General features: G+C 41.3%; 1 protein-coding gene across 6 annotated transcripts in view; it reads left to right on the top strand.

Moving 5' to 3' along the window:
• Positions 1–4,563: 4,563 nt before the first annotated feature.
• TM2D1 (TM2 domain containing 1) overlaps positions 4,564–26,360 on the top strand; it is a 40,690-nt gene continuing 18,893 nt past the window's right edge. The window contains exons 1-4 of one of the 6 annotated variants that reach the window (XM_070486388.1): positions 4,564–4,731; positions 6,449–6,517; positions 15,338–15,446; positions 20,977–21,068. In XM_070486388.1, the coding sequence (XP_070342489.1) occupies positions 4,599–4,731; positions 6,449–6,517; positions 15,338–15,446; positions 20,977–21,068 (403 nt within the window). In that variant the 5' untranslated portion in view covers positions 4,564–4,598. The remainder of the gene's footprint in view (positions 4,732–6,448; positions 6,518–15,337; positions 15,447–20,976; positions 21,069–26,360) is intronic. The other 5 variants (XM_070486387.1, XM_070486390.1, XM_070486389.1 and 2 more) reach the window with 5 other exon arrangements.

The following is a 26,360-nucleotide window of genomic DNA, read 5'->3' as shown; positions in this document are numbered from 1 at the left end:
CTGAAATCAGAAGATCTGAGCTTGAATCCTGACTCCACTGTTTCCTAAAATATGTGACTTTGGCAAGTGACTGAACCCTTGTAATTCTCGTTCTTGAAATTGTGGGAACAGTGCTCACTTCATATGGCAGATTTGAAGGTAAAATGAAGGAGTACAGGTATTGCATAGACCTGGCACAGAGAAAGTCCTCAATAAATGAAGCAGCACATAGATGGGAAAGAGTGTGACAGTTACTGGTGACAGCAAGGGGACAGCCAAGAGCAGCAGTAACTAAGGTGAAGCCAGGGCAGATGGTAGAGGCCTGAGAATACCACAGAGAACACTAGGTTCTGAGGCTTTATCCTTCACCTCTGAGAAATTAAAGAACCACTGAAAATGTCTGAGTAGGATTTTTTTTAACATTTAATGATTGGTGTTTATTTTTTTAATTTTTAAATTTAATTTAATTTTTTGAGGAAGATTAGCTCTGAGCTAACATCTGCTGCCAATGCTCCTCTTTTTTGCTGAGGAAGACTGGCCCTGAGCTAACATCCGTGCCCATCTTCCTCTACTTTATATGTGGGACACCTGCCACAGCATGGCTTGACAAGTGGTGCCTAAGACTACACCCGGCATCCAAACTGGTGAACCTCGGGCCACCAAAACAGAATGCACAAACTTAACTGCTGCGCCACCAGGCTGGGCCCTGGGGTTTATTTTTTAAAATACTTATTTTAGAGCAGTTTTAGGTTCACAGCAAGATTGAGAGGAAGGTGCATAAATTTCCCACTTACCCCGTTCCCCCACATGCACAGACTTCCCCGTTATCAACATCCCCCACCAAAGTGGGACATCTGTTACAACTGATGAACCTACACTGACACGTCGTAATCACCCAAAGTGCACAGTGTACATTAGGGTTCACTCTTGGTGTTGCACATTCTGTGGGTTTGGGCAAACATAATGATGTGTATTCACCATTAGAGTATCATACAAAGTATTTTCACTGCCCTAAAAATCCTCTGGGCTCTGCCTACTCATCCCCCATCCCCTCAGGCCCCAATTCCTGGTAACCACTGATCTTTTTCCCGTCTTCATAGTTTGCCTTTTCCAGAATGTCATACAGTTGGCATCATACAGTGTGTAGTCTTTTCAGATTGGCTTCTTTTACTTTGTAACATGCACTTAAGTTTCCTCCATGTCTTCTCATGGCTTGATAGCTCATTTCTTTCAGCACTGAGTAATATTCCATTGTCTGGATACCACAGTTTATTTATCCATCCACCTCCTGAAGGACGTCTTGGTTGCTTCCAAGTTTTGGCCATAGTGAATACAGCTGCTATAAACATCTGTGTGTAGGGTTTTCTGTCAACATAAGTTTTCAACTCCTTTGGATACATACCAAGGAGGTTAAACAGGATTTTGAATATGATCTAGGTTGGGTTTTTTTTAACAAGAGATTAATCTGGAAGCAGTGTGAAAAATGGATTGACAAAGTTTGGGACAGGGCGTAGAATCAGAAAGAGGAAGGAAGCAGCCACTATAGCAAGGTGCATAGGGAAGGATGAATACCTGAAATAGTGTGAAGATACAGGATAAAAAATGAACCCTTAAAAATATCAGTTGCTTCCTGACAAGAAAAAGGGATTAATGAAGGACGAGGAGAAAACTCAAGGGCAAAGATGATTCTAGGTTTTGAACTTGATAAAAGGGATATTGGTGGTGAAACTGAGAAAAGTCCATTTATTCTGTTTTGTTTTTTTGAGAAGCAGGACTCTGATAAAGTCAGTTTTAGATCTTACATTTGACAATCAAGATGAAATATACTTGGCATAAAGTAGGCCTAATTAAGTGATGGGTCTGAGTTAATTTAATTGGACAGTAGGCAGTTAGATTGGTGCAGCAAAGAGAGGACACCATCTGAAATACTTGCGAGTCAACAGCATGGATCTAGTGGAACTCTACATGTGCAGAAGACTACGATAAAGGTCTTCCAGAGCCCTGATATTGTGAATTTATCACCAGAGAAAAAATCGCCCATCGAAGTCAAATAAAAAAGAAATTTTTGCAGAGTAACAATCTTTTATCTTTTAATGTTGCTGTCCTAACCATGGAAACAGGAGTTGGGGTGGTCTCCTCAGAAAGCTTTGCTATGGGCAACACCATCTGTTGATGTAATTAGGTGTGTGCCGGCATCTTAGGAATGGAAAGATCCGATGTACAGAGCCCTGGAATCCAAGAGGAAGCCCTGCTTCAGGCTTCGGTAATCGTCAACCCTAATGTTTCTATACAACAGTTTCCATATCGGGCTGTGCTATCCACGTCCTTTGCTTTCTATAGAATTTCTACAGAATTCTATAGAATTTTTATGTGACAAAGAAGTTTGGCATTGAAAACATGTCTAGGATTGAGATTTAAGAACTTTCTTACTAAAAGTAGACAATGTAGTAATCATGTGATCAGAGATATGCTTGCAAAGAAATAAAGTAATACATTTTACTGAGCCATGAGAAAATAGATTAAGGGGCAGTCAGAAGAGAAAGTAAAATTTTTAATATACCATCAGTTTAAGAGTCAAAAATCTTGTGTTGTTTCTCTACTTTCACAAGGAGACTCTGTTGTTCTCTCCAGTTTATACATTGCAGGAGAGAATGAAGATAATCACTAGAACCATAGAAATAGATTTTGCAATGGGATTAACTAGCAAAGCATAAGCATTTTCAAATAGTCAATTGTTCAAAATTTCTATGAAAAATGACACAAATACAGAGATCAGCAATATTCCTACAGTCACCAGGAAAATATCTAATTTTGTCATAATCTCAATAAAGTCAAACTGAAAAGTTGCTTTCTATAACCTTCTGATTTTCATTAGACTGTATTTTGAAAATCAAACCAGAACATTTTGAAAGAGTGTCAAAATGCAAAGTCACTGTCTTTTATTACCAGATAATACGTGCAATAGATTTTCTGATCTTTACCCCTGGACTGTACCTAACCCTTGGCCCCTACCCTATTCCTAAATTTCATCTCAGGATGAGGCTGACGGATGGTGCTGAGCTGTAGATTATACACAGTATTGGTGTTTCTTTTAACTTAACGGTTAGTTTTCTAGTCTGTACATTTTCAGGTGGTCATGTATCCTGTGAAGATACAACTCTGTTCCTCCATTTTGACCTGAATTTTGAATTATTCTGATGCTAGTGACAAAAATTGTGTTCCCAGTACTGTTTGGGGGAAATATCTTCATCAAAGCCCTTGTCCTGCTAATAGCTCGTGCGTGCTTCTACTGGAACAATTAGCAAACAGTACTTTAACTGCGTGTCTTTTCTGCTAGCAGACTTAAAGTGCTTAATTACTGGGTTCTTCTCTCTTCATTTTTTGACTCTGTAGGGTCTGACCTAATGTTGGGTACATAATAAATGCCTGATAAATATTTTTATGGAGGGGAAGGAAGAGAGAAAAAAGAAAAAAAGAAGGAAGGGATAGAGGGAGGAAAGAGGGAAAAAAGGAAAGAGAGAAGAAAGATGTCCACTTAAAACAGGAAGTTTAAAAATTAACTAGTAAATTTCAAATTTCCTTTCACTTAAACCTTTAATTAAGCATAAGTGTCAATTTAAAATTAGCATAGAAATGCTGTAAAATTGATTTAAGAAAAAATTTAAATGTAGTTGCAATACCAAAATATTATTGCAAACAGTTTCATGTCCTCCTATTCCAAAATGATACTTCTATCACCCAGGGTTCTTCAAGTGTGTTCTTGGGACCAGCAGTATCGGCATCCCTTGGGAACTCGTTAGAAACGCAAATTATCCTTCTGCACCCTCCATCTTCAGATCAGAAACTCTGCAGGTGGGACCCATCCTTCTGCTTTTTAACAAATCCCCAGGTGACTCTGAAGCTCCCTGAAGTTTGAGAACGATTGCATAACACAGTTCTTCAAAATCAGAGCTACTGTGCAGGAAGAGGCACCATTCAAATTCGTGTATTTTTACGTTCGAGAAAAAGGATTAGACTTTCATTTTAAAAAGTACACATTTTGTTCAGTACACAAGCTATCCCTACCGCAGAACTTTTAGACTATACAGGAATTTAGGGAGAAGAGATGGAGAAAGAAACCGCCAGCTCCCCGAGTGCAGTGGCAGCGCTGTCTCCTCCTGTCGCAGGCCCTGTCCCTCACCCCCGCGTTCACTATTGGGACAGTGTGTACAGCCCATCTTTGTGAGGAGCCCCCACAGCGCTCCTCCCAGGTGACAGGAAGAGCAGACTCCGATCGGGCCACTTCACTGAGTCCCCGCGCAGCCTGTGAGCCGGCGGGCATCCCCCGCCCAAAGCCTGCCCGGACCACGCAGACCAGCTCCTGCAGCGCCTCTCAGGCCGCTCCCGCCGACGGAGAGGCTGCAGCAAGCCAGCTCGGCGCCAGCGCAGCACGGCGGGCGGCCGACCGTCCTAGGAGTCTCCGCCCCCTGCAGTTCTCCAAGACCACCCCGGCCGCCCCGCACTCCCGCCCGCGGGGAGGACCCTGCCTCCAAACGGTGCGCCGTCCCTTTAAGAGCCCTCCCACCCCGCTCTCCGCCCCACGCAGGCGCAGCGGAACCGGAAGTGCGCGCCGCTCCAGCATGGCGGCTTCCGGGGCACCCCGGCCGGCTGCCCCAGCTGCGGCCGCCCGGCTGCTGGGCGTGCTATGGCTCGTGTCCGCCGCCGCAGGCGAGGACGCGCTCAAGTGCGAGGACCTCAGAGTGGGACAATATCCTCTGGGGCGCCGGGGGCGGGGACCGCGGCCTCTAGACCGGGCCCGGCGGGGCGGGCGGGCCACCCAGGGGGTGCGGGGGCCGCGTAGTGGCTCTGCATGTCCGCCTGCGTGTGCGGTGGCCCGAAGAATCGGGTCCGGGTCCGGGGCCAGGCGTGAACGCGGCAGGCCCCCCAGGAAGGGCGCCGACCGGGGCGACGAACAGTCGTCCTCGACTTCACGCCACCCGTCGTGTCACCCTCCGTCACCCCGCGGGATGCGGCGCCCTGCGTAACAGGGACGTGCCAGCGCCCAGCTCTGTGTAGTGACATAGGTGACGGTGACGGTGTGCCTAGGTGCAGGCCGTGGGATGAGCCAGAGCAGTGCTCCTGAGCACAGTGCTGCGCACAGTAGGGCTGTGTGTGCTCTGAGTAGTGACGCAGGTGACAGTGATGATGTGTTGACGTGCAGGCCGTGTGATGAGTCATACAGTGCTCCTGAGCAGAATGCTGCACAGAGTAGGGTTGTGTGTGCTCTGAGAAGTGACATAGGTGACAGTGACGGTGTGCCAACGTGCAGGCCGTGGGATGAGTCAGTGCAGTGCTTCTGAGCATAGTGCTACACAGAGTAGGGCTGCTTGTGCTCCAAGTAGTGACACAGGTGACAGTGATGGTGTGTCAACGTGCAGGCCGTGGGATGAGTCATGCAGTGCTCCTGAGCACACTGCTGTGCAGAGTAGGGCTGCGTGTGCTCTGAGTAGTGAGGTAGCTGACAGTGATGGTGTGCCAACGTGCAGGCCGTGCGATGGGTTGGTGCAATGCTCCTGAGCACAATGCTGCACAGAGTAGGGCTGCGTGTACTGTGAGTAGTGATGCAGGTGACGCTGTGTTTGCATACCAGCTGTGTGATTAGTCGCTCCAGTGTTTCTGATTTTAAGAACATAACTGGGCACTATGCAGAGTTGTGGTTTTTCAACCCTAGAGAGGCTGAGCTAGTAGGACTCCGAGGTGATGGTAACCAGAACATGTCTGTGACTCCTGCCATAAAGATGAGGTTTCCAGTAGTGAGTCAGAAACCTTAAAGAGGTGTCGGGCTCTCTCTCCCCAGAGACATCTTGTGAATGCCTTATTTATCCCATTTCAGTGTCAATAAAATATTTAGGGAACAGAAAACCAGCCCCAAACACACTCAAGTATTCTAATGTCTGTAAGAGGATCATTTTATACGTTTGCAAAAGCTTAGAATCCTGTTGGGGAGAGGCTGTAGACCCACCTAAAACAACCGTCTTCCCTGTGGGCTGATGCAGGTGCCCTAGGCTGGGATGTGGGAGTAAAGAGTATCTAACTCACAGGGTTGTTCGGGTTACATGTATGTGACAATACCTGGGCCCCGTAAATTAGTTCAACCAAATCTCTGGAAACTTTTTTTTTAAACTGAAGCTCTCTTATAATAATTTTGTTGAGTTTTATTTTCATTTTTTCTTTGTGCTTAAACCCTAACTGACGTTCTTTAAGGATGGCATTCTCTACAGAGCTTTTAATATATATTAATACACTTTTCCTGTAATGAATTTACATTCAGGGATTTAGAGACACTAAAAGTACGTTTGTGCTGGTGACTTAGACAAACTAACACTCTTTATATGTGAATATAAACATGAGTGTATAATATGAGATGTTAAAGATGATAATGTTTTGTGTTGGAATATAGTTTATATTTCCTTAACTTTTCTTATATATCTTTGTAAAGATCCAAAAATAAATGATGCTACACAAGAGCCGGTGAACTGTACAAACTACACAGCTCATGGTAAGACTGCCAGAAACCTGTCTTTAAAAAGAATTTTTTAAACATTATTTCATAGATCGATGTATCATCACTAAAAGTAGTTAATAAAGGTGTGTTCTTGTTGAGTTAGAAAATTATTATTCGGTTTCCACAACAACTTAAAATTGGGCAACAGGCTAGATAGGGATTGTTAATATTTAATTTTAAAAAGAATCTTATTCTCTTAATTATATAAACTGGAAAGTTTTATATTTTCGTTCATGTTTTTTTAAACCTTTGGAATCAGTTTATATAGCTTTCTTGATGCCCTTTATTCACCAACCTATGTTATGCAAAGGTGCTTCTTCAGTTAGATTTTTAATTACTCGAAAAGAACTTGAAATGAGACTGTTAGTTCAATAAGGTGCGGTGAGGAGCTATATCACTCGTAGTGTGCACTTGTGAAATATACGTAGGTGCATCCCAAGTGTGAAAACAGTACGGTGAGGATTAAGTATGCATCAGTATTTTCTTAGATGTTTTGGTAATGATTTTGGGGAGCTTCTGTTGTTCTAAAATATGTGTAATGCCAGATAAAAATTAATGAATTGTTTTATGTAGTCTGTGTTGGAAGGGAGGCAGGTGGATGTCTGTTGGAGCTTTTTAGCTTTCTTATTTGGTATGGTACATAATGATGGGTGTTACATGGTATTATTTTGAGAAAAGAGCACCAGTTGACTGTATACTGATTGTTTTGTGTATTAGGAAATAAGCCGATAATTGATGTTTTCTTTGTTAGAAAAGCTCTTCAACAGATTCATTATATAAATGAGCTTAAAGGAATTGTTTTTGTTACAGCAGAAAACTTTTTCAAAAATATATTCAAATAATTGATATCTTGATTATGAATTTGTATGTATTTTAAAAAGCAGATGTCCTTTTATCTTTTTATATCTTTATATTTTGGCGCACTGTTACCCCAATTCTAGTCAGCAGATAGATTTGAAAGTAAATTTTGTTAAACTTTTATAATTGACATTTTGCTACTTTTCTGAAGTAGTGAAAATTTACCATATAAACAATAATTGTTCATATGTATACATGACTTGTATAGCAGATATTGTTTAATATATATATATTTATTTAATGTAGATGTGTTAAAGGAAATTTTCAAGGAATCTACAGTTCAGTCTTTTATGTTGTGCTTTTGGAACACAGAGAATAGAGTTAACACACATAAAGAGGAATCAGCTTCCCGATATTCAACCATTATATGAGAGATGTTGAGAATCTATGCATACCACTGTGACTCAGGTATCTGACTTCCCACTAGGAGGCAGGTGGCCAGCTGTCTCAAAAGAGCCTTCTCTAGCCGGCAGGGTTCTTTGCAGTTCTGAGGATTTTGAAGGAAATTATACAACTAGAAAGAATAGTTTCTGCCCCAAAACAGCTCTGCCCTCCAGTTAGGTGTCTCTTTTGTATGAAGTAAGTTTGAATCTCCTTAAGCACTCATTGATAAATAAGTTTATAGACATATACAGAATCAAGTGATCTGATGCCAGGAAGTCTGAAGGACTGGGAGGGTTAGGACCCATCTCGGCCAGGAAGTCAGAAGGACTGGGAGGGTTAGGGCCCACCTCGGCCAGGAAGTCTGAAGGACTGGGAGGGTTAGGCCCGTCTCGGCTGGTTGGGTGCACACTCACAGGTGATGCGGGTGGAGAGCTGCAGGGAGACAGAGGAGGGCTTTGCATAGAAGGGCATGGCGTGGTTATTCCTTTGGAGAGAATAGACCAAATGCCTCGCTGAATGTGAGGACCTAGATAAAATGTTGTAGATTAATGAATAAGTTACTTTAAATCATTATCATGATTTTTAAAAGAAAACAAAGTTTCTGAGACAAATGTGAGTCATGGGGCTTCTGCATATGGATGTGCAATTTGTGCATGACACAGCGGTGTGCAGGCGAGAGCTCGCATGGGTTCTGCCGTCCCAGCCCAGCACCTGTGAGGCTTGCTGTCCACAGGAGGTTTTTAAATTGCCCTTTTTAAACACACAAAGGCTAGTGGAGTGGCCGTGGTGAATCACTTCCAAGTCCTGACCAGAGAGGACATCAGAATCACCCTTGAAACCAGCTTTTTGGTCCTAACATAGAGCTGATTAGCAGGAGAATAATGTTAGAATTGGAAAAAGTGTAGTAAAATAATCTCTCTTGTTCCTCCAGCCAAAATTTTTCTTCCTTTGTTTTTTCACCGATTATATGAAGGACTATTGCAGAAAGCTCAAACTAAGTTTAATTTTCTTCGACTGTGCTCTTCGGGTAGGGGTGAATGGGAAGAGTGTTTTACAAAGAGGGGAAGTTTGGGAGTAGAGAGTAGGAACTGGGACCTAGACAAAGGAAATTTGACTAGGATAGTAAATTGACATGATCTCACAGTGGTGCCCGGTTAACCCAGTGCCAATTAACAGGCATGTTCATTTGTTGAGAAATATTTGTAATAAATAATTTAATAGTTAAATGGATTAAAATAATTGAAAGGATAAAACTACTAAGGAAAATTAACTTAGATTATAAAATGTTATTTATTGAGAAATTATTTAATTTACTTATTGAGAAATTATTGCATGGCGGGCTTTTGCTGAGTGGTGTAGATGATACATGAAAGAAGACAGAATCGAGGAGTGTTCTGTCTTAGATTACAGAGACATATGTAAGCAAGTGTTTTCAGTTCTCCAATCAGTGAAAATCAGTGAAATACAAAAGTATTTAGACTCCTTCTCCAGAATATTCTTCTCTGTCCTTTGGCAGAAGGCATTTTTTTATTTTCTTTAGTTTTCATTGAAATATATTAACAGAAAAGTACACATAAGTGTAACTTAAGTGAGTTTTCACAAACTGAACACACCTGCGAATGCTTCCTGACCTAGAAACGACATTATCAACATGCCGGAAGCCCCCTCATGCTCTCTTACAGTCACTGCCCTTCGTCCATGGGTGACCATTATGCTAACTTCTACCTGCATAAATTAGTTTTGCAGCATGTGTTGTTTTTCAGCTTTTTATTTGGAGATAATTTCAAGCTTACAGAAAAGTTGCAAGAATAAGAATAGTACAAAGAGGGCCAGCCCTGGTGGCCCAGTGGTTAAGTTTGGCATGCTCCACTTGGCTGGCCAGGTTCCGTTCCTGCGCACTGACCTACACCACTCTTCTGTCAGTGGCCATGCTGTGGCTGTGGCTCAAATACAAAAAGAGGAAGAATGGCAGTGAGTGTTAGCCCAGGGCGAATCTTCCTCAGCAAAAACAAACAACAAACAAAACAGTTCTTTTAAAAAAAGAAAGAGTACAAAGAACACCCACGTACCCTTCACTCCGGTTCACTTGTTGTTACACGTTATCTTTCTTGCTGTATCATTGTGTGCCCATGCATGCTCTCTGTCTCTCTGAATTCCGATATTTATATTTTGCCCCTAAGTATGTTTGTGTGTTTTTCCTAAGAATAGAAATATTCTAACATAACCACAGTAAATTTAATATTAATACACATACTTCACTCTACCATCCACATTCTAATCAAATGACCCAAATAATGCCTTCATAGCATCTTCCCCAGTGTAGGATCTTCGGGTCAGGTTTTGCCTTTAGTTTTCTTTAAACTGGCACATTTCCAAAGCTTTCTTTGTCTTTAATGACACTGACATGTTTGAAGACTACAGTTCTCTTTATTTTAATAGAATGTTCGCATTTGGGACTGTCTCATATTTCCTTAAGATTTAGGTTATACATTCCAGGCTGGAAAATTACATAAGTGATGGGGTGTCCTCAGCATCTGACATCTGAGGCACATGATATCCATCTGCCTGTCGTTAGTGATGTTATTTGTTAAATGTTGATCACTATTTTTCCACTTTATAGTTAATATTTTTTCCTTTGCAACTAATAAATGCGAAGACTTATTAAGACCATGCAAATATCCTATTCCTCATCAAAAATTTCCCCAGACTTAGGATCCGTGATGATTCTGCTTAAACTATTCTTTACTGTGATAGTTGGAAAATGATGATTTTCCAACTCCAGCACTCCCAGAGGAACGCTGCTCTTCGTGCTGGAAATATGGAGAGAGGGTTGGCTCTTGCCAGCTTTATCTTTTGTTTTCCCCTGAATTCTAGATCGGCACATTTAGTTATCTGGTCATTATGCAACATAACCTGTTACAGAGCTCATGTGAAGTCTGACCCTTTCATTTGACAGATCAAGACACACGATGTTAACTGGAGTAGGATCCCAAACCACCTGCTCCCTAGTCAGTCCTTTTTACTGTTAGGAAACTTCGTTGATTATTTCTAGTTTAGCTTTTTTGCATTTAAAAAACAGTGATTTTTTTAATAATTGAGAAATGGTGTGTATTTATTGGCTTAAATTGACGCCATGTAAATCCCAGATACTGGCCAGAGCCAAACTTTTTGCAAGAAAAGTGCAAATTGAATAGTTTTCAGGCTTGTGGCCTGTTGCTTAGTTTTGTCTACTAGTTAACGTTTATTGGTAACTGGCTTCCTTAATCTCATCTTAATTGATTTGTTTCTTTTCGCTTGTTCCTGAAATCATTGTGAGCATGGCATTATCATGGTATAATGGAAAGAGTGTTGATTGAGAATAATGAATGGTAGCCTAGGACTTAGAGAGTACTACCTACTTATGAGACTGGTCAACTCATTTAATTTCTTGGAACCTCAGTTTTCCTGTTTGTAAAAGGAAAAAAAGAAAAAGGAACATATTACTAGTTCTGCCTACTTAACAGGTTTTTCTTTTAATGAGTCAAATGAAACTATAAAGTACATAAAAAATGAATAAACTCAGGGTTGTTGTCGATTCTTTTGAATGGAATAATTTCATTTCACAAAATCTTGCATTAATTTGACACTCACTCACAATGTTATATTCATTCTCCATGCCAGGTTAATTCTCTTAGTCTTCTCAATGTTGACGGTCTCCCATTTTCTAGAGGGGTGCCTAACCCTTGTTGAGCATGCTAACCAAGCACAGTGCTTGACATGCCACGTACCTTTAATATGTTTAATAGCGTTACAAGGGTATTGTTACAATGCATTTCTATTAGGCAGGGTATACTGGATAATAGCCCCAACTGGAATCGTAATTATAGTGTTCTATATTGCTACTGTCTCTTTAAGATGTGATTTTTGATAGTCTGCACAAAGATCTAACAAGGCCATAACACAAGAAAGTGACAGCTTCAAACTGAGCAAGTGCAAGGTAATACATTTGGAGAAAAATCATCCAAAATTTGGTAATAGAATTCTGTTTTATCATACAGTTCTCTAATCCAGAACTTACTACTTTGAGGATTTGAAAAATTTAAAGATGCTTTTTGAGGAAAAGTTTGTGTTTATCTATAGATATTCTTGCAGGTTACTTCTTTGTGGAGGTGTAATGGTCCTTATCAAAGCAAAAAACTATTTTTTTTTTTAAAGCTATGATTATTTGGTGAGGAAGATTGGCCCTGAGCTGACACCTGTTTCCAATCTTCCTCTTTTTTTTCTCCCCAAAGCCCCAGTACATAGTTGTATATCCTAGTTGCAAGTCATTCTAGTTCTTCTGTGTGGGATGCAGCCACAGCATGGCCTGACGAGTGGTGTGTAGGTCTACGCCCAGGATCTGAGCCAGCAAACCCTGGGCTGCCGAAGCCGAGCGCACGAGCATAGCCACTTGGCCGTGGGACCAGCCTCCAAACTTTAACTTTTAAACCAGACATCTCTTTGACTAACTTACATGCTTGTGCCTAAACTCTTGTCTTTAGACTGGAGTACACGTGCTCCTGGGGGTAGACAGAGCTTCCAAGTGGTAAACAGGTAGAGGTGTTGGGCTAGTTTCCTAGGGCTGTTAGAACAGTGTTACAACCTGGAGGCTCAAAACAGCAGACATTTACTGTCTCCCAGTTCTGGAGGCTGGAAGTCGGAAATCACGGTGCTGGCAGGGCCGTGTTCCTCTCAGACTCTGGGTAGAATCTTTCCTTACCTCTTCTGCTGCTGCTGGTGGCCGGCAGTCCTTGGCATTCCCTGAGTTGCAACCACGTCAGTCGAGTCTCTGCCTCTGTCTTCACATCATCTTCCTGTGTGTGTGTTCAACTTCTTTTTATAGAGACACCAGTCTTATTGGATTAGGGTGCACCCGATGACCTCATCTTAACTTGGTTAAATCTACAAAGAGCCTGTTTCCAATAAGGTCACGTTCTGAGATACTGAGGATTAGGACTTCAACATCTCTTTTTAGGGGGACACGATTCAGCCCATAACAGTTGTCTTTAAAGGACTCAATTTCCAGATCCTCAGCTTTTATATGTGTATTTTTTTCTAAAATAAAATGTCCAAGTTTTAAAGGAGAGCTCTTTCCTATCTGTTCTCTCTTGGATCCTGATGGCTATCAAATTGCTGTGGTGTTTAGATTCCATTTTGAAGAGTGCTGTAACATTTCAATTTCAACGGCAGTATTTCCAAATGCTGGAAATTATATTTTTTTGAACAACTTAAAACCATGATGAAAAATTTTAGATGTCAACTGAAAAATGTGTAAGAGAGTACATAGTTCTAAAAAATTATTTTTAGGGAGCGCATGAGCAAAATCTTTTGAAGACCGCTGATCTGGAGCAGGGTCCCTCCACCTCGGAACGGTTAATGTTTTGGACTAGACAACTCTTTGTTGTGAGGAGGCTGTCTGCTGCGTTGTAGGATGTTGAGGAGCATCCCTGACCTCTACCCACTAGATGCCAGTGGCAGCTTCCCAGTGGTGACAACCGAAAATGTCTCCAGACATTGCCAAATGTCCCCTGGGCAGCAAAATTGCCTGAAGTTGTTGAAATAGAGCATATTGATCTCCATTCAGCTGGTAACGTAGAATATGTATTAGCGTTTCAGACATTTGCTCTTCTCAATTTTGAGTTGTTTACTGTAGAGCTCTGGTCAAAAGCATGACCTAAGATGGCAGCCTTTCAAGAGATGTAACTTAAGGGACGTGATGATTTATTCACAGAAGTCAATACGTTTTATCCCTGTATCAAGGCAGGTAGCCAGACAGCTGTGTGTAAATTGTTAACTTTTGCCCCCTCTCTGTAGATGTTAGCATAAGCCCTTGCCTGTATCTGGAGCCGGCGTAGGAAGTGGCCGTGTGGAAAGCCTCTGTTCTGTAAGAGGTCTTCCTGAGGACCTTCTCTCTGAATGTTCTCTTTCCCTGTGTTGTGACCCAGACCAGGTTCCCCCCGTAAGTGAGAGGTGGATGCACTGGTACGCCTTCTTTCAGATATAGCACAGTAGCTCTGTAAAGCTTTTTGCCTTAACTACCTGGAAGTTCTAAGCTAAATTTGTGGGTCAATCACATTGTCTTCCCTTAGTTGTTTCCTAGTGTAATTATTTCTTTACTCTCCCTCTTCCCTTCATTTTATTACTTTTTTCTTGTTTAAATGGTTCTCAGTTGTATTGAATCTGTGCCTTTTAGTGTTCAGCACCTCCTTGTTTGGAAATTTAAATACACTAAATACATACACTTATGCATACCTATATACATACATAAATAAAATTTATGCACAACTAGAAGGACCCACAACTAAAATATACAACTATGTACTGGGGGAGATTTGGGGAGAGAAAGCAATTAAAAAAAATTTATGGGGTGATGTAGTTTGAACTATCAGCAACCCAACAGCATGGTGCTAAGTCATTATTGGTTTTTTCCTGGTATCGTTTTCTGAGTGTACTACTCTGGCCTAAAAAGGGACAATGATTTGTTGGAAATCTTAAGATAATTATAAAGTAGATAGAAAATAAATACCATTTTCCTCTCATAATAAAACTCTGGAGTCTCTGTTATCTTTTGGACTATTATATGAAGTTCTATTTTCATTTTCTCAAAGAAAAAATCTAATTATTGATGCTAAACAGAGAGAGAAGCATTTACTGAAACTAGGCTAGAAACGTGAGTGCCTTGTAGGTAGAGATGGTGAAGGAGGAAGGGCACTAACATTCGCTGGGTGCCTGCTGCGTGCTGTGCCTTGTGCGAGGCACCTTCCAGCATGGTTAACCCCCACCGTGGTCGTCTGATACATGGGATGTTACTGCTGTTTTCGTCTACATCGAATCCAAGGTTCTGAAAGGGGCAGTGCCCAGGTAGGGCATTCTCACTCCAGAGTCCTTGTTCTTTACACGACGAGGCTATAAAGGCTTCCGGACAGTGCCTGCCTAGCACACGGCAAGCTCCGTAAGTGTTCCTTTCTCTTCTTATCATGTCCTCTGGGTGTGAGTAAAGATCGAAATTGCTAAATGCTGAGAAAGCATGCTACGTCAAATCCTGGAGGGAATCGAAGAATACGTTCAGAATAAATAAAAAGAATCTTGGTTTATGGCAGCCATCATCTACAACAGTTGATATAAACTGAAAATGCAAAATCAGATTATGTTAAATTTCATGAATTAGCCAGTGAGTTACCAATGAGAATTTAGGAAGTGTTCTGTACCCTAGAGATGAAGTAGAGCAGTGACCTTGTGCAGTTCTTCCCTTGTCACCTTGGCGGAGGCAGGAGAGTGAAGTAGACGGGTCGTGCATCTAATGCAACGTGACGGCTCCTATGTTTTTGTGTTGAGACCGCTGTGTCATATTATCTTTGTCTTATATATGAATATGTATACTTATATACATAAAATGTGGCTTTTCCTACCTAAAAGTCTCTTGTTAGATGAGATGTTATCTCAAGAGGTGGTTAGAACCTTCTATTTTCTTGGATTCTTTACTAGTCTTAAAAAAAAACACAGTCCTTTCCTACAGAACAACAATAATGGTTTCTTGCCTTTTTCTGCGTTTAGTTCCATGTTTTCCAGCACCCAACATAACTTGTAAGGATTTTGGTGGCAATGAAACACATTTTACTGGACGTGAAGTTGGTTTTTTAAAGCCCATATCTTGCCGAAATGTGTAAGTACATTACTGAAGCTAAATTTTCAGATTACTTGCCTGTGTTGTATCTTGATTGAATAGAGTGAGGAGATAAAGAGTTAGTTTATGGGGAAACTCCTGCACTAATATAACTTTTATCTTTTTGCTTGTGACAGAAAACCTCTATTTTAAGTGTGCACATTATTTTATAAGTGCAATTTACTAACTGAGTAAAGCTCAGTAGTTCACTGTGTGGGATAAATAAAGACTGTAAATGGGCTTATGCCACATCAGTTCAGTTAGTTTGTACAACCAAATGAGTTATGAAAAAATTCTATTTTCAAAATTTGGGGCTTTCTAGAGTGCAAATAAGGGATTGTGTACCTATAGTATCAAAAGAATGCTAACGATCATTTCCATGTTAAGGGCATTTTGAAACTTGATTTCATTCTTTGTAGTAGGTATGGATGATGAATGGTAATGGCAAACAGAATTCAAAAGTTCATTTGGGATATTAAGACAAATGTCTATTTTGTTAGGAATGTTCTTTGTTTAAAGGACTTTTAAGTTTGCTTTTTATTTTTGCTACAGTAAAGCTAATATTTATTCTTATATTTCTGTTTGTAATAAAAACATTTAGGTTTACCCATTTTTATTAATTGCTGGCACTATATTTTTACCTTTTTAACTGTACATTGTTGCATTTTATTTGATGGCACCTATCGGCAGTGGTATCAAGAAATAACCACTGTTTGGCTATTTCTACAAGTTCTGTTAGAATTCTTAGAAATTGTTACTGGAGTCTTTTTTTTCTTTTGACCCTACTTCACTGAGTTAATGAGAGGCTTTAGCTTCTATCTTGCTGTGTAATCCTAAGCCGATCACTTAAGCTTCTTGGTTTCCAAGATTTCTCATTAGTAAAGTAAAAATTGTTAAAAGGAATTATTTTCAAAGTACTTAGATATGGTTTAGTCAATTTTTAAATTTGTAGACTGGTATTTCTACCTTAAACCTTCCAGATGACCAATAGTTTATTAAGTGTTGGTCCAGGATATCACAGGTTATAATATAACAACTAGGAAGGTGTCTGCTAAGTCCAGCTAATTACCGCGGTTGGGCCTTGCAGGTGCATATTGCCTGTCACGGTGGCACCACGATGGTCTGTTGCTTAGTTTCCAAGTTAATTCTGATTTTTCTTTCGGCATCTCTGGGTAGATTTGGCTCAATGCAACTGAGCTGCACGAATCATGCTCACCAGAAACTGATGTCAGTTATGATAAGAAACAGAACTCTCAAGGAAACTAGATACTCCAAGTCTACTGGCTGACTTATTCCCCTCCTATAGTAAAATCTACAAATGTAAAATAGAATTTGCTTGATGAGCATTGAATCCGAACAAGGAGACTTAGGTTGATGGATAATTTTAATGATGTCACAAAATTAAGATAAGCTGATATATCATTTTCCTTTATCAGGACATTCAGTGCATGCCCACCAAAGAGCCAGCTGCTGCTCAGCTGCTAAATAAAGACTCACTAACAAATTCTTATTCACTGAGTGTCCCTTTCCAGCTTTCGTATTTTCCTTCTACTCCTGTTAGCGTATTCTTTTTTTTAAACATTTGCACCTGAGCTAACAACTGTTGCCAATCTTTTTTTTTCCTGCTTTAGCTCCCCAAATCCCCCCCTGCCCCCCTCCCGCACATAGTTCTGTATCTTAGTTGCGCATCCTTCTAGTTGTGTCAATGTTAGTGTATTCTTTTTCAAACTGTATGTCGTATTGATACTTGATTAAAACGCCATGATAGTGTTGCAGATACAGCCGTTCTGCAATGTGTCCTTCAGCAGCTGAAGTCTAGTAACTGTGTCTGCTGGATTACCAAGCCACACACCTGTTTGTACCGGCCATCCGTAATGCTTGGAGCAGGCTTACTCCTGCAACAGCTGTCTTTAGAATTTCAGTGGCTTAACACGTAAAAGTTATTTCTCACTCACGTCATGGTCCACTTTGTGTTGGGTTGGTGGTCTGGGTGAAGTGAGTGAGTCGTGCAGGAGCCCTGCTCCTTTCGTCTTGTGCCTTTGCTTCCTCCAGTCCTTAGAGTCCTTTCCATTCAGCCAGCAGATGGGAAGGAGGGAGGGAACCCCCTGTAGGACTATTTGATGGGCCGGACCTAGAAATGGCATACGTCACTTCTGTCCCATTTCGTTGGCCAAAACTCAGTTATGGCTGCACTTAACTACAGGGTGGGCTAGAATCTGTAGTTTAGCTGTATGTCCATGAGAAAAATATGGTTTGGTGAACAACTAGACAGTCTCTGGCACCCCCGGTTTTCTGATTATTCTTTAGGGCAGTTTATTTATTTAGGTAATTGCTTACCTAATTTCATTCTCCTTCCCAGCTAAGCTTTTGGAAAGACTTATTTCTATAGTACTTACGTTTGTGGATTTTTCTGTCTAATGCAGTATGGCTTTTGAGCATGCTGAAATTCACCAGCCATCTTTGTTGCTGTGTTGAATGGATATTTATAGTCCATATCCTAATCTTTCTACAGCATTTGGCATTTGCTTCTCTGAAGATACTTTCTTTCCTTGACTTCTAGTATAAAACACTCTTCCATTTCCTTTGATTCCTCTTCCTTTCCTTCTTCCTTAAATCCTGATATCCCCAAGGTTGTTTCCGTGGTCCTTTTCTCTTTTCATTCATCCACTCCTTTGGCTTCTCTATCTTTATGTATATTAAGGTCCCAAACTGAATCTGTCATCTCTTCCTTCAGATCCTTTCCTCCCTTGTCTTAGTGAATGGCACCTGTTCTGCCCAGTTTTTCTTTCTTCTTCTTTTTTTTTAAAAAGACTGGCACCTGAGCTAACGTTGTGCCCAGTCTTCTTTTTTTTGTTGTTCTTCTTCTCCCCAAAGCCCCCCAGTACATAGTTGGACATCCTAGTCGTAGGTCCCTCTGGCTGTGCTGTGTGGGGTGCCACGCCAGCGTGGCCTGATGAGCGGTGCCATGTCTGTGCCCAGGATCCAAACTGGCAAAACCCTGGGCTGCTGAAGTGGAGTGCACGAATTTTGCCACTTGGCCACTGGGCTGGCCCCTGCCCAGTTTCTTAAGCAGAGACTTTGGAGTTATTCTTGGCTTCTCCTTTTCCCTCATTCCCCACATGTAGTCTGGTTGCTTCTGCCTTCTTAATATTTCCCATTTTTGTTCACTTCTCCCTCCCACTGCTACTGCCCAGTAGGTTATAGCTTGAGTTTCTGCAAAGCTTCCTCATTTGTTTCTCTACTTTCATTCTGGTGCCGCATTCCAAGGTGGATGGGGCACCACTGCCCTCCACGTAACGTCTGACATCCCTGTATACTGGATGCATAAACAGAATCTCTGGGCTGTTTACCATCTCCCCCAACTCCCTGAAAATGTCCTAATTGTGAGTGCAGTACAAAAAACATAGGATTTTAAGCAGGAGACTGAGAGGATCAGATCTGACTTTAAAATAACTCCAGCTACCTCACTATTTCTTTACTCCCCTTTGCAGCAAAACTCAAAAGAATTGTCTAATACTTCCTTTCTTCAAGTTTTTCCTTCTAACCTTTGTTAAGCTGGCTCTGTTCTGTCTTTTGCTCTCACCATGTCACCAGAATTGCCCTTGCTGAGGTCACTAATGATCTCCTCTTGGTTAAATTTATTGGTAAATTCTCAGCCATTATCTTATGTGACCTGTCAGTTACATTGGCACAGCTGATCACTCTGTTCGCCTTAACACACTGTCTTCACTTGACTTCCAAGATACCGTATTCTTCTGGTTTTACTACTTCTCTCTGTTAGCTCCTTCTTGGTTTCCTTTCTGGTTCTTCTCTTCTTGATCTCTTCATATTAGAGTATCGCAGGGCTCAGTCTGCGAATCTCTTCTTTTATCTGTCTACACTCACCTGGAAATCTCATGGCTTTGAGTGCTTCCTGTACGCTTCTAATGCCCTAATTTATATCTCCAGCCCAGACTCTCTTCTTAACTCCAAGCTTGTAAATCTGGCTGTCTTGGACAACTCCACTTGGATGTCTCATAAACCTCTCAAACTCACATATCCAAAACTGAAATCCTGATCATCCTTCCCGGGTCTGGTCCCTCCTCAGTCTTCCCCGCCTGAGTTAATGCTAGTTTATCCCTCTAGTAACTTAGGATGAGATCTTTAGCATTATCCTTGCTTCTTTATTTTTTTCACACCCTAAGTCTAATACATCCGGAAATCCAGTTGGCTGTACTTCAGAATATATCCAGAATCTGATCACTTCTCACTGTTTCCTTTGCTGTTACTCCAGGTGAAGCCGCTATTAATTTTCACCTGGGTTACTGAAGTAGCCTTCAGACTCTTTTGACCCTGTGATAGTTGGAATTTATTCAGCCAATTTATCCCACTCAGTCCCTGTTAACAGGGCAGTGTATCCTTCCGACTCCATTGGTTTTGGGCTTGACCACGTGGTTTGCTTTGGCCTGTGCAGTGTTCGCAGGTGTGAAACAAGCAGAGACTCGTGCGCTTGTAGGGCTTAGCTTTCCTCTTGTGCTTCGCTGATGTGTCCTGAAAAGGACTTGCCCCAAGTAGCTGCTGCACCTTCAGCCTGGGCCCCAGAAAAACTTCAGTGGAACTGATTTGAACTGAATCCACAGCCTGGATTCGAACTCAGCTAAACTTCCGCCTGAAACAGCATCACCGGCTGAACCCGTAGAGCAGCTGACCCACAGCAATCTCAGTCTGCAGGTGTGAGAATAATTGCTTATTGTTGTAAGCCACTGAGCTCTGGGTGGCGTGTTGTACAACATCACTGTGACAATAGCTCACCAGTACTCCTCTGCAGTCTGTTTTCAGCACAGCAGCTGGAGTGATGGTTTTAAAGTCTAAATCAGACCATATGACACCTCTACCTAAGTCCTGCAGTAGCTCCCCGTATCTAAGAGTGAAAGCCAGAGTCCAAGGCCCCCGCGTGCTCTGCCCTCTGCCCTGTTACCTGTCTGACCTCGTCTCCTGCTCTTCCTCCTCCTCTCCCTCCACTCCCGCCACACCAGGCTCCTTAACAGACCTCACAGTGTCAGGCGTGCTGCCCCTGAGTAGCAGTCCCTTTGCCTGGGATGCTCTTCCCTTGGAGGTGTGGAATGGCTCCCTCCCTCAGGTCTTTGCTCAAACGTCACCTTCTCCATGAGGCCACTCTGATCACCCTGTTTCAGTGGACCGTGTCTGTACCCCCAGCATGCTGGATTCTCTACATCCCCTCCTCCACTTCATTTTTTCACAGCTTTTCTGACTTTCTGGCATAATGTGTGATTTACCTTTTAAATAGGTCTATGATTATTGCTTGCTGCCTCTAGATCATAAGCTCTTCAAGGCCACATTCATTAATGTATCCCAGTGGCGTAGAATAGTGCCTGGCATGTGTAGCCACCCCAAAAACATTAATCGAATGAATGAATGAGTGGATGAATAAACCAATTGACAAATAAATGATAATTAACAGTTTTGTTTCCTGAAGTGTTTAAATGTTGGAAATACATGCATGTGACACTCAGGTTCTAATTTTGTGCAGAAATGGCTATTCATACAAGGTGGCAGTTGCACTGTCTCTCTTTCTTGGATGGTTGGGAGCAGATCGGTTTTACCTTGGATACCCTGCTTTGGGTGAGTACATTTCGTTAAGAAAAATCCTTGTGAAAGTGGTATTGTAGGTAAAGTACCTGTTCTTACGGATTAAATCTCTTCACACTGTTAGCAGCTACAAGTTATCTGTAACTGGAGTCAAATAACGTTCTTCTCGAGTATAGAGCCAGCAGTTGGCTCTACAGTTCAGCTGGGGTAAGAAATACTGACTTTTCCTGTATTTTCATCTTTATGAAAACACTCAAGATGGTGTAGGCACTGACTTAGAGCAGACCTGAGCTGTCCTTGCTGGTGCTGGGCACACAGTGAACGTACAATAAATGTTTGACAAATAGATGCATCTCTCTTCCTATCCCTCCAAAAAGTATTTGCCTTCCACCTGAGCCTCTGTCAGTGTTGCCGTGGCGTGTAAACTACTTCTTTCTGAAGTTGGGGTTGGAGCTACGGGCAGCAGTGTGAGCCGGTGTGGAGCCGGACCTCCATTACCGGAGCTTCGCACCCTCCCTCCAGCTAGCTGCCGTCTGCACGTCTGCCGCAGCTGCTAGTGCTGATGGGCACTGTTGACGTCAGACGATAGCTTCTGTGTAAACAAGACCTTCCCTTGCCTGTCCTTGTTTGAGCCTTGCAGCTCTCTGAGTTTATCATCCTCTTTAAATCTCCCTTAGCTGGTAGGGGAATTGTCACCAGAGGGGTTAAGGCATTTACTGACTCGGAGGCCTTGCTTTGTTCTGTGGCAAACTTGTTGTTATCATCCTGGTTTTATGGGTAGAGAAATTATCACACGATTAAGAGATTTACCCAAGGACGCTCCACTAGTGATCTGAATTTGAACCCTAATTTTCTTGCTCAGGAGATCATGCTTTATTCACTGTGGTAGTCTGCTTGTCGATTAGCCCTTCACTGAGCAAGTTTAAAGCTTCTGAATGCTCTGCTCTCCAGCCAGCAAAGCTAATCTTGTTCTTTCCATGTTGCTACCCACCAGAGATCACGGAGGAGTCTGTACTGTGGGCTGGTGGGAAGTATGTTTCCGACAGCCTTACCTGTACTCAGTGTCATAAGGCCATAAAGACAAGTCAAAGTTTAAAATTATATACACAAATTGATTCAGTTAACAAACGTTTATTCAACGTTTCTACTACCTGTTAAGTAGTAACTAAGTGCTCTGGAAATAGTGTTGAAGATCACAGTTCATATTGGTTAAAAAGAAAATAAATCCAACACAAATATGTTGGTAGGCCACTTATGACACAGTGCCCTTACAGAACCGTGACAGTTCTACGAGAGCTCTGACGCAGTCCCACTACGAGGGGCTGAGGTAGTCGGCCTTGGGTGTGAGGGAGACCTTCTTAGATGAGGTCACATTTGAACCAGGTTTTGAAGGGTGAACAGGTTACAGAGATTTAGGGTGTTACAGGGAACAGCGTGTGCAAAGGCACAGGGTGTGGAAGAGCAAGTGTGTGTGTTGAGAGGATGGTGGGTAATTTAGCGTGTGGTGTAGGGAAGACAATGGTAGGAGATGGAAAGTGCCTGCAGAGCCAGCCTGTGGTCAGACTGTCAAAGGCTTTGACGTCTTGTGGAGTTTGGACTTTACCCTTCAGACATCAGAACCCATAAAAGTTTTTAAGCAGATTTACGTTTCGGGAAGGTGGCACTGGAGGAGTTGTGGGAAATGGCTCAGAGCAGAGACAGGCTGGTGGCAGAGTGGGCTGCGGGGAGATGGGTGCAGTGGTCCTGGCCCGAGTCTTGTGCAGCTGCACTTTGGTGCCAGTTGTTGGGGCAACTGTGCCTTTCCGAAATGCGGCTGAAAACCACATACTGTACACAGAAGGCCTCTGGGTTGCCAAAATAAAAATCATTTAGTCGAACTCTCTTTTCGAAGGGAGGGAGCGACTAGGTTCATGGTGAGAGAGTAAAGTGACTTGCTGATGGTTAGACTCCATCCACGGCCTTCTGCCTTAGTCCTGCATTTTCTTCTCTGTTCTCTTTAAGAGGACAGGATCATATGCATTTTTTGCAAAGATTTCTAACTTTTAAAAAGTTTTTAAAAGGTTAGGAGGGAAGGAGAAACAGTTTTTGTTAGAACAGTTTCTTCTGTGATGATTTTGAATAATAAATATATTTTAGATATTTGGCTTAACGAGTGACTTTTTTGCTTCTGGTGATGTGTGTTGGATGGGCTGTCATATCGTAGTGTGTAAGCAATGCATTTGACTTGCTGAAGCACATAATAATATGTTGGGATGTATATTGTGAATTTTTTTCATGCAGAATAAAGCTATAGGCAGTAAAGCTTTGTGTAGACCTCTGTGTGGTGGCTGTGGTTCGTGAGTGCATTTCCTGCCAGGAGTGGCCTTTCTCCAGCCACTGCTGCTCCCATCTGTCCTTAGCTTCAGCCAGAGAGCCTTTCCTTTGAGGCTGAGGTTCCGTAAACTTGCACATGTAATGCTGACGTTTGACTTACGCTCCAGTGTCTAATCTTTAAGTAACGTACTTTATTATTACAGCCACCTTTGGATGTTCATTAATTCAACAGATATTTTGACTGTTGCATTAGGATACAACTTTCTCAAGATTATTAAGTCTGTCACCTCTTATTTATCTGCTTTGCAGCTTCTGAATTTTTGTTACTGTTGTCTTCTCTTCCAGTCTCTTGATTCTGTTGAGTTTGTGACTTGAAAACCCCTTACCATCTTTTAGTGGGGTCTTGGAGTAGGAGGAGCTAAGCGGGCATGTCACATTCATTATCTTTACCTGAAAATCCTCTTACCTCTTTAAGCATTCAAATATTTTTGTCCATATCTTACTTGCATTTAAGCTTTCTTAATGTTAAGGATTTTGATGTTTTATCAACTAATCTAATCTAATATATAAAATTAACTGTAAATTTTAGAAATTTAAATGTTTTTAATTACGTTTTTTTTTTTACTAAGAATCCAAGATGAAGTTTTGGTATTTTCAACCGAAATGATTACTACCACTTAAAAAAATTCTTAACTGGATAGTACAATGAGAATAGTTATAGATAGAGTCTAAAATTCTATAGCAGTGGGGGTATTTATACATAGCTTTTTAAAATACCTCCTTAATACTGTTTATGATCATTGGAGTTTTATAAGAACAGAATAAATAATGTAAACCATGAAGATATGAAACTTGTTCTTTTTAAGTACTTTAGTTTTGAAAGTGATACTTCGTTATATAAATTTTACTTCAGGTTTAAACAAGGGAAATTTCTTGAGGGGTGAGAGTGAATAAAATTTGATAAGATCTAAAAATTCCTTTAAGAAAAATGTTCTTTCTAGCAAATTCCTTTTTAGCCCACGACTGTGACCCTGTACGCCTTTACTTCCTTTGATGGATTTGTTCCTCGATATACCAGTGCTGCTTTAGCTGGAAGCATTTTCTCACCACAGAGCCTTATTTTTCTAATAATATTCTGTCTTTGTGTGTTTAACTGTGTTAACATCTGTGATTTTTTTAGCATGCAATAACTAGCATATTTTGTTTTGCCCATCTGTAGCATTAAAAGATGATGAATCCTCAAAGATAATAGCTCTTTTGGAGCAGTTAGCAGTAGAGATACTCTTTTCATAGTGATATTCCTTTTAAAATGTAAATACTTTCTTATTATGAGAATAATAAAGTGTTGTATGTTTTTAAACCCAAATCTTTAAAATCATTAATTATATTATTCCTTTTTTTTTTAAGTTTGAAGTTACCAATTTGTTCTGGTACATAATGTCCACAGGTCATAAGACAAATAAAGGGATTTGTGGAGTAAGCTTTTTTAAGCTTTGAAAGCTCTCCGTTAGTGATAACTAGTTACTGGATTGTTGTAGAGCGCTTGGTGTGGCAGACAGCCATTCACTGTGAGGTCTCCTGTGAGCTCTAAAGCAGTTAGGCAGACAGGCGAGTATTGACAGAACTCAACCTGTAATAAAACAAAAAATACCAAAAGTTAATCTTTGTTCTTTTTATTTTATACCCAAAGGCCTTTTTATTGAATTTGTGTTTTTACAATTTAATGTTTAAATTACTGGAGTATAAAGTACACTCAAAACATGGCCCTCATTAATGTCACCCGGCAGCATGATCTTTTTGAAAGAAGAAATCTGTAGTAGTAATGGGTCAGGATAAAAATGGATCCTTCTTGATTACAAACACTTTTATTTGGAATTTTAAGCAATTTTTAAGGGGCTGGCCCAGTGGTGTGGTGGTTGGGTTTGAGGTCTCCGCTTTGATGGCCCAGGGTTCATGGGTTCAGATCCCAGGATCTGAACACCGCTGGTCAGGTCATGCTGTGGCAGCATCCCACATACAAAACATAGAAAGGAAGATTGGCACAGATGTTAGCTCAGGGTGAATTTTTCTCACCAAAAACCCCACAATTTTTAAAATCTAAAGCTGATATTCCTTTTCTCAGTAAGAAATTAGTAAATAGGATCTGTACAAAAAGATCTAACATTTTTTTAATTGGAAAAAAAAAAGTCAGTCTACTTTTGGTACTTTACAAATACTGCATCTTTTAAAAAATTGGACTTGCTGATGCTCAAAATAATGAAATCTATAAGAGTAATGGTTTGTATTGGTTTTAGTAAATGTTGTTTAGAATGTCTGCTACTTTGTGGTGTTCAAGTTGATCAGTGTTTGTCTACAAATAAGATAATTTATTATTGTATAGTTTGTTCCTTCAGTAGTCACATTGACTCGGCGTGGGACTGACGCAGCCTTGACTTCAGGTTGCTCACAGAAGGACAGGGGACAGATAGGTAATAAATTGTACCCTGGGATATGTGCTATGCTGAGAGTTAAGGGCAGTGTGCCAGGGAGCATCTAGGAACAGCATTAAATTGATCCTGAGGGCATTAGAGAAGACCTTCCGGAAGTTTTAAAAGGCTGACCGGGGTTACCTAGATGATTGGGAACAGAGGAGGCAAGGCAGAGCCCAGGGTGGCACCTAGAGATGCAGGGATCGACGGGGAGAGACTTGTGCCTGCACAGGGAGAACTTGGGCAGTTTGGCTGTGACACAGGCAGAAGGAATTTGCAGGAGATGAGACCAGGTTGGATGATGCTACTATAAAGAATGTGGGTTCATGCTGTCTCAGTTTCTCAGTTATAATAATAATAGTGGTAGATACAGAAATAGTGGTAGCACAAGGAGCAGCGGGGCTGGCATTTCTCAGATGCTTGCCGTGTCCGTGTACTGCTCTAAGCTTGTACCTTGTCTCGTTATCTCTTTTATCTTTAGCATCCTTCTTGTCTTATCTCCAGAAGGTATTTTTATATTTGAAAAGCTAAAACAAGTTTAAGA

The sequence above is a fragment of the Equus asinus genome, chromosome 16 (genome assembly GCF_041296235.1).
Source record: "Equus asinus isolate D_3611 breed Donkey chromosome 16, EquAss-T2T_v2, whole genome shotgun sequence".
NCBI lineage: Eukaryota > Metazoa > Chordata > Mammalia > Perissodactyla > Equidae > Equus > Equus asinus.
Note: the sequence above shows the minus strand (reverse complement) of the source record. Positions and strands in the feature narration are given on the sequence as shown.